This window comes from Cebus imitator, unplaced genomic scaffold, assembly GCF_001604975.1.
Source record: "Cebus imitator isolate Cc_AM_T3 unplaced genomic scaffold, Cebus_imitator-1.0 Scaffold189, whole genome shotgun sequence".
Classification (NCBI taxonomy): Eukaryota; Metazoa; Chordata; class Mammalia; order Primates; family Cebidae; genus Cebus; species Cebus imitator.
In genome coordinates this window covers 582,035-589,928 of record NW_016107504.1, presented here as the reverse complement: position 1 = coordinate 589,928, position 7,894 = coordinate 582,035, and the positions used below count along the sequence as shown (strand labels likewise).

Genomic DNA, 7,894 nt, shown 5'->3' with positions numbered 1-7,894 from the left:
GAGATCTCTGAAGCATAAGGTCCCTGCCAGTAGGTGAACAGAGAAACAAGGAGCCCTTAAATTAGTCATGTTATTTTACCATCTGATTTTTTTTCATTTTCTGTGTTGTAAAAATTATACTTCCCAGAACATGATTGTGAGCACCTGCTTGACATTCAGCTGCAAGGATTTGGCCTAATTAATGTTACTGCTTTCCTATTATTGGATGTGGAGGTTGTTTCTAATTTTTGACCATTACAAACCAGACTGTGATAAACATCCAAGAAGCTAAATCTGTGCTGGGGCTGGACACTGAGGTCAGAAGGAATATTTTCGAGACCTCTGAAGCATAAGGTCCCTGCCAGTAGTTGTAACTAGAAGCTTTCTGGCAAAGGTCCAGGAGGCTGGCTAAGGCCAAGGACTCTGCTCTGGGCTTGCCCAGGTTCAGTACCCATTCATGCAGCCCCCATCAAAGAGTGTTCAGGCTGGCAGGGTCCTATGTGACCAATGGGTCAGCACCCTTATCTCTCACGTGAGGGAGCTGAGGCCTGGGGCTGGGGCTTGTCCTTCAGCACCTCTGCAATCAGGCAGAACTTTGCCTCTACCTAGCACCCTGGCTCTTGAACTGGAAGCTGAGCTCTGAGGTTTGGAATCTGACCCAGAGGTCCTGTGAAATCCTGTCTGCTCTCTTTCACTAGACCACTTACTGTTGAGGCTGGAGGGGACACTTTGGCAAATGAACTGCTCGGTAAGGGTCTGGCTGAGGGGCACTGAAAGAACACTTGAGGTTGACCCTTCAGGCAACTGGGCTTCCTCTACCCAGAACACCTTTTTTGTCCCTAACCCAGATGATGTGCTTAATGGCAGTCACCCTATATTCAGATCCACCTGGCAAGTCTATTTGAGGTTAAGCTGAAATAACAAGTGAGTCCCTCATTCCCCTTAAAGGGGTCAGCTGTCTCTTCTTGCCAGGAACTGGTTTTGTTAAAGGCCTGTCTATTCACCCCTCTGTCCCTGACAGCTCTGTGGTTTCAGAGTGCTAATGAGCTCCTCTCCTTCCTGTCTCAAGCCTTGCTACTGCCTGGGGAATTTACACAAATGGTGTGCGATTTGCCTCTTCTGTGTTTTCCTTTCTGACTTGGAGGCTAAGCAAATCCCTCACCTCCCACCGACACCATGTTTGTTCAACTGGGAGAGATTTCACACCCAGGAACCCAACTCTCCCTCCCTGAGCCCCTTCCCTAAATCCTTGTCCCACTCTCAAGTCCTCCCACCCCTGTTCTCCCGGAATAATTTATAAGACTGGGCAGGGCTTATAAAAGGGTCTTCCAGAAAAGGCCAAAAGAGTGCAGAAGGTTCTGGGAAATAGAAGACCCCACAGCCCGACTGGCTTTCGTTGCCTAAGAATGGACTCTCCTGTCTGTGCTGCTTCCGCCACCCCTGTTCCAGCCCTGACCCTGGCCCTCGCTCCGGCCCCAGCACAAGCCCCACTGGCACTCCCTGGCCTATTAAGCCCATCTCCTCTTCTCTCCTCTGGACAAGAAGCAGACGGGAGTGAAAGGTAAGTGGAGCTTGGCCTTTGGCAACCTGAACTTAGGCTTGAGGGCTTCCTGAGGGAGGAAGAAAAATGAGATGTCCAGGGCACCCCGTTCTCTATGAGGGGGTAAAGCAGTGGCCTCATAGCTCTCCCTTCACATCTCTAGCTGGAATATCTCATCTGGCTTTTCGCCTCACTAATCCCGCTGGGTGGGAAGAGGGGACTTGGGGACAGTGGGTATTGCCAAAGCTGAAGGCCAAGCAGCCAGGTCCCCATAGGCCAGGTGGCTGAGTCCCCTGATGGGGACGAGGAGACTGCCATGAAACCTGGGCTTAACAAAATCCAGACTGCGGGGGTGGGGAATGTGGGGAAAGAGGACCAAAGTCTAAAGAGTCCCTTGACTGGGAGATTGCCTTTTTCCTGACCACGCCATCAGATTTTCCATTTGCTTTTTTCCTACCTCTGTAAGTTCAGTGGGGTCGCATTGGGCCCAGGAATATTTCTGGTCCTCTTCCTCAGCCCAGGAAGATGGTAAGACTCTGAGCTCTACTTCTTGGAGCAGGAAGTAGGAGGCAAGATATTTTCCACCTAACCCCCATTCATTTCTCCAAACATTCGGCCTTCAACAAACATTTACTGAAACAGCTACTGTGTACCAGACATTGTGCTAGGTATTGAGGAATCAGATACGATTGAACGCGTCTTTGAGCTTAAGAAGCCCAAAGACAAGTAAATAGACAATTACAAAACAGCATGATAAGAGAAATAATAACATTACTGAAGCCGAGAGGAGGGGCATCTGTCCTGGCCTGGGCTCAGGAGCCTTAGGAAAGGCTTCCTGGAGCAGATGGCACCTGAGCCAAGCTTTTGGGAGGCCTCTTGTTATCTCAGGGAGCCCACATTTCAGTCCCTTCCTCTACTGATTGATCTCTCCTCTTGTCCCAGAGGAGCTTGTTTCTGGAGGCCCTGGCTGTCCTCCACAAATGACTCCCGAAGGTACATGAGGAAGCTGGTGGATTTGGTGAGTTTGAGCCCTTGTGATGCATGTTCACATGCAGCCATATGCATTCACACTGACCATGTCACTTCCCAGAGATGCCCCTGACCTCAGTCCTGGGCTGTAGATCTGAGATAGCATCCTCACAGTTTTGCCAACATTTGATTCCAACAGAGAGCAGATCCAAGTTTTCTGTGGCAATTGGAAAGATGAGGAGGCCATGGTTCAGCATGGGCCAGGGATCTGTGAGGCAGTGCTGGTGCTCGAGGCCTGGTCTCCTGGCACCTCGCTCCAGTGCTCTCCCACCCACAACCATCTCCCTGAATCTTTGCTGCTCCAGTAGAACTCTGTCCCCTGGAGAGCCTCCAAATAGGTGTTGGAACAGAGGCAAGGAAGCAAACAACCCTCAGAATTCTGTTTACCTGTTTTTCAAACAGAACCAAGAGAGACCCATTGTTGAGGGGTGGATGTAGGGGGTTGTTGGGTCCCAGAGATGTCTAAGGTCTTTTCTAGATCATCTTACCTGCAGCTTTCTGACCTCTGGTACAGAGGAGGAAGTTATCTAGCCACGTACTTTGAACCACATGCTAGCTCTTGCTTTGGACAGGCTGCTAGTGGGACAACAGCTGCTGAGGTCACCAAGGCTGAATCCAAGTTCCATCACCCTGTCAGGTAAGCTTCTGGCATCAAGCTCCAAACCTGACATAGATCCATTAGCTCTTTGAGTCTTCACAAAAGTCTTGTGAAGCAGGAGAAGGGAGGGACTGCTGGTTTATGACAGCTGTTTCATAGAAGAGAAAACTGGAGCCCAGAGAGTTTAAGGGACTTGGCCAAGGCTGTCTTTCCTGGAGGCAATGTCAATGACACCCAAGAATGATCCCCCATGGATGGGTCAGTGAAATAATCCTCAGTGGAAGTAGATGGGGACCACAGGGCTGGAAAATTCTTGGCTAGAAGCCTCCTGGGGTAGGTAGGGGGTGTGGTCAGAGCCACAATTGACAGATGCTGTGGCTGGGTCCCCCACCCACCACGACAGGCCCACAAGGGGTTACCTTCCTGTGTGGGGCCATTTTGTAACAATGCAGAAGGTTCTGTTACAAAGCTCTCTTTCTTCCTTTCCCTCTGACCTCATTGTTGAAGCCAAGAGACCTAAGTTAGGGGCCATGTTTCTTCTCTGTCCACAGGCTCTTCTGGCCTAAATCTCACTCCTTCGACTATCTGTACAGTGCTGGGGAGACTTTATTGCAGAACTTTCCTGTCCAGGCAACCATCAACCTGTATGAGGACTCAGACAGCAAAGAAGAAGAAGAGGATGAAGAAGAGGAGGATGAAGAAGAGGAGGAGAAGTAGGAGGCTGATGAAAAGGAGCCAGAAGGGTGTTTGAGGGTACCAGGGTCCATATCTTACAGCGCCATATAGCTCATTCATCTTCCCCACCCCTGGCCTATCCAAATGGAGGCAGCCAGAGTCTGATTGGGATTGTTTGTTAGGCAAGTTTCCACAGATTTCAATTAGCCAGGAGTATTAGTCCAGCAGATAGAGATTTCTGGACTGAAAATTGGGTCCTCTAGCTGCCCAGCTCACCCTGGCTTACCTGACTGCCTTGTGAGCCCAGACCTCTGGCATCTCATTGTCTGGGTTGCTGTTGTGTTGACAATGGGAGCGTTCTAGGAGCTCTAGAAAAAGGAAGGCTTGCTGAAGCCCCAGGAAGCAGAGCAGGACAGGGCACGCCCTTGCGGAGGGAAGTCGTTACTCCTCAGGCCCTTTGACTCCGCAGCCTTCCCAGGTGGCCGTGTAGTCCCGTCTCTCTGTGGAAAGCCTGACTTCTGGCTTCACCCCCAGGAATACCAACAGCAGATCCATGCAAGGTTGGGGTGCCTTTTTGATGAGTCTTACAGGAAGGGAAGGGGGCATGTAGAGAATCGGCTTGCTCTGAAGATGCCCCCCATTTTGCCTGCTATCCATTGAAGTCTGTGTGTTGGCATGAGATGAATCAGGAGAAAAATAAACTTGATGATGTTTTTCTTTTTCTTGGAACTGTGCTGATTTCTTAACTGAACTCTGCCCATGTTGTGAAGCCATGGGCAGAGGGTCAGAGACCAGCTTAAGGCCAATTCATTGCTGTCCCTACCTGAGGTCAGTTGATAAGTTTTTCTTCATGGGGATGTAGGGCTGGGGACCCAGCATGGGGCCAGGCCTACTCCATCAATTTGTGAAATCTGACTTGATTAAACTTCAAGGACATCTTGGAAAGGGAACAAAAAGGCTCCCAAAAGGCAGTTTGAAAGTTGGGAGTAGGGATGGAGGTTACAGGGCAAAAGTGACAGGTACAGCCTCATTTGAGTCTCAGAGCTGGCTGTGTGCATGTGGGGAAGAAGGCTACTAGGTCCTAGCAATTTTTTCCCCTCAATTCCCTTTGTATTTACCACAGCGCAGACCCTCATGCTTACCCCTGCTTCGATTATTCTTTGACTATTTTTTTTTGCCTCCAGTTGTCCCTTTGCAATTCATCTTCCGCACTGACCACCAGATGAGACCACAGCATACCTTTGCCAACACTGTTAAACTTATTTTCTTTTTGTCACAGATCCCCTTGAGAACCTGTGGCATCTCTACTCAGAAAAATATATATGTTCACAACACACACACACACACACACACACACACACACACACACAGTGGTATATCTTCACAAATCAAGTACTTAACTTGACATTCTAGGCCTTTCCGTTGTCTGGGTTTTGCCTGTCTCTTGAGACTCATCTCTCAACTCTTGAAGTTTACACTGCCTCTCCTTGAATGTGGCATGGTTTCTAACACTCTGTGTCCTTAACCCTGTCTGGAATGCCTTTCCACTTTTTCATGCCTCGTAAACTCTCATTCATCCAACAGAACCAACTGAGATACCCCTGCTGCAGGAAGCCTCCCCAGACCCCTCAGGCACCAGGTTGGGAGCCCCCACTCATCCAGCGCCTCCCCTACCATAGCATTTACCTTCTTTCCTGTGCAGTAACCTGGGGCTGTGTTTGCTATTCCCATATGATTTCATTGTACAGAACACTGCCTGGCACAAAGGAGGTGCTCAGAAAATGTTGAAAGAGAAAAGATTCTCAAGTCTTCTTAAAGTAGCTCTTGGTGGAACCACCATCGTTCCCCAACTTGCTAGCTTCTGGGTTTAGCTACAATGGGGAGAGGGTAATGTAATCTGATTCAGGAGCAAAACGATGACCATCCTTCTTTTCCTCCTCCCTCAACATGAGACCGGCTGCTTCTGTTCTGAGCCCTAGCTGAGACTTCCCAACATTGGATGCAACCTTGAGTAGACCACCAAACTCACACACTGGTGCCATCTATTGGTCAAAATTTAACCTTGTTCCTTAATTAAGGCTTCTAGGCAGTTGACCTTTGACTACATTAATTCTTTTAGTCTATTCTGTTTCTGTTTGTAAGTAAAGTGGAGTCTACCATGTGCTAGCAGTATGACCTCGGGCCGATTACTTATCCGCTCTGAGTCTCAGTCTCCTCATTTGTAAAATGAGGCTAATAATATTTCCTCTTGGAGTTATTGTAAGCAGCAAATGAGATAATATATGTAAACTACTTAGCATGGCCCCTGGCACATAGTACAAGCCCTTAACAAATGGTAGTTGTCATAGTGGTAGTAGTCTTAGTATCTGCTATTACTGATTTTATATAGGAAATGAGCTTGTAGACCAGAGTCAGCTAATGATGATTTACTTAATAACTGATTTTTCAGTTATCACCACTTGTTCGTCTTGGCACCATTTGATGGTTTACCAGTAAAAGCATCTTTGTAGTGTTTATTCCAAAATGAATTTTTAAAAACCGTAAACAATAATAATAATAATAATGAACTGAAGACAGAGGGCAAGTGTGATTCCCTGGACCGCTGTCTTCATTCAAGTGGTAGCCCACAGGTTTCAGATCCCCTTTTCCAAGGCCAGAGGTTTACAAACGTATTTTTTGTGCTTTCATAGCAAAACCTTTCTTTTGAATTGAATGCAGAAGCCCAATATATAAATCAAATTAAAATGGAGCTACACTGGTGGAAGCCATAATGGGGGGCCCAGAATTCCTACCCTGGTGTCTTCTCTCTGGTAAAGCAACTGTCTTCACCCCCTTTCTGTGAGGTACTTTCAGGGATCCCTAGGTTGTGGGAAGCATAATTTGGAAACCACTGTTCCAAGGGTTAAACCAGGATTGATTTGAAGTAGAAGGGATATTAATTAGTACTTTAAAATGCCCAGTGTTCTGTCTAAAATCCTTGTTTTAGGTCCTAAGCACCCAGCATTTCATAGCTCAAAAATTGCTCGAATCCTTATACCGTAGGTTATAGGGATTTAAAATCCTTGGAATCCCAATATCCTTGGTTTTAAGGTATTATATAGCATAGAATTACAAATCCCTAAATCCTCGGGGATTTAAAGACCCTAAAACCCTTGGAGCAGCAATTCTTAACTCAGAATGGGCTCTTCTCATTTCCCAACACCCCCCCACCCCCGCACACGTGCTGTTGTTTACTGGGCAGACATTTTGTCTCACTGTCCTCTGAGTCCCCTGTCTTGAAATGGCTTCCAATCCTCCTCCCCATATGTGGTTGCTAAGTGATTGGAATTCACTGTTCTGACTAATCAGAGCTCACTATGAGTTACTTTGTTATGGGTGTTTCCAATCCTTGTAACAACTTCAACTCCAGTGCACAAACTCAGGAGAAAAATCTCTGTGCAAAACTCTAGAGTCCTTCCTTCAGATCCACCCAGCTGTCCCATCCTAGTGTGCCAGCACTTCCCCATCCTAACACTGATTTCCTCTTCTTTCTCCCAACTTGTAGCAACAGTGAGAGGACACATCTGTTGAGGTGAGGGTGCATTTGAGCTCGGTCTTGAAGGATGGGCATGAGTAATAATGGAGGGAGAAAACTTTCCAGAAAGAGGCAGCACTATGAAGTCCTTCATTAAACAATATTTATTGAGCACTTACTATGTGCCAGCCCTTAATGTTGTCATGGTTAAGAGCATGGGCTTTGAAAGCAGATGTACCTGGGTTCAAATGCCTTATCTGCTGCATGCTGGCTCAATTCATGGGCCCACTTCCCTCATGTGTCAAGGTCAGCTCTCTGCTCTTAACCCTTTCACTACAACCTCTGTAGTTCTTTATTGTATCACACCTCTGCCCCACACAGCACATGCTCATTAAAATAGTTGCCTATTCTCCTCTGTCTCTGGGCACGGAAAGCCCTCTGTGTACCCAGTGGGTGTCACAAACCCCCACCTCTCACCCCCTCTTCGAAACTGTGCCTGCGTGACCCACCTAGTGGGCAGATAAGTTGTCTTCTTTCCTCCCCATTCCCCTGTTGTAAA

General features: G+C 47.6%; 1 protein-coding gene across 2 annotated transcripts; it reads left to right on the top strand.

The window, feature by feature from the left end:
• Positions 1-654: 654 nt before the first annotated feature.
• Positions 655-4,550, top strand: RIPPLY1 (ripply transcriptional repressor 1). 2 transcript variants are annotated; one of them, XM_017546436.2, is made up of 5 exons: positions 655-727; positions 1,312-1,540; positions 2,462-2,537; positions 3,121-3,185; positions 3,698-4,550. In XM_017546436.2, exons 2-5 carry the CDS (start codon positions 1,386-1,388, stop codon positions 3,861-3,863), a joined length of 462 nt encoding a protein of 153 aa, XP_017401925.1. In that variant the 5' UTR covers positions 655-727; positions 1,312-1,385; the 3' UTR covers positions 3,864-4,550. The 2 variants fall into 2 exon arrangements, with proteins under 2 accessions (XP_017401925.1, XP_037600866.1); XM_037744938.1 differs by lacking the exons at positions 2,462-2,537; positions 3,121-3,185 and having other exon boundaries at positions 688-1,540; positions 3,698-4,540.
• Positions 4,551-7,894: the final 3,344 nt, after the last annotated feature.

Bases quoted from the DNA above. Each gene is read 5' to 3' on its own strand.
- RIPPLY1 (XM_017546436.2), top strand. From the start codon at position 1,386: ATGGACTCTCCTGTCTGTGCTGCTTCCGCCACCCCTGTTCCAGCCCTG. The intron at 1,541-2,461 runs GTAAGTGGAGCT...CTCTTGTCCCAG, and splicing joins GAAGCAGACGGGAGTGAAAG to AGGAGCTTGTTTCTGGAGGC. The intron at 2,538-3,120 runs GTGAGTTTGAGC...TGCTTTGGACAG, and splicing joins TGAGGAAGCTGGTGGATTTG to GCTGCTAGTGGGACAACAGC.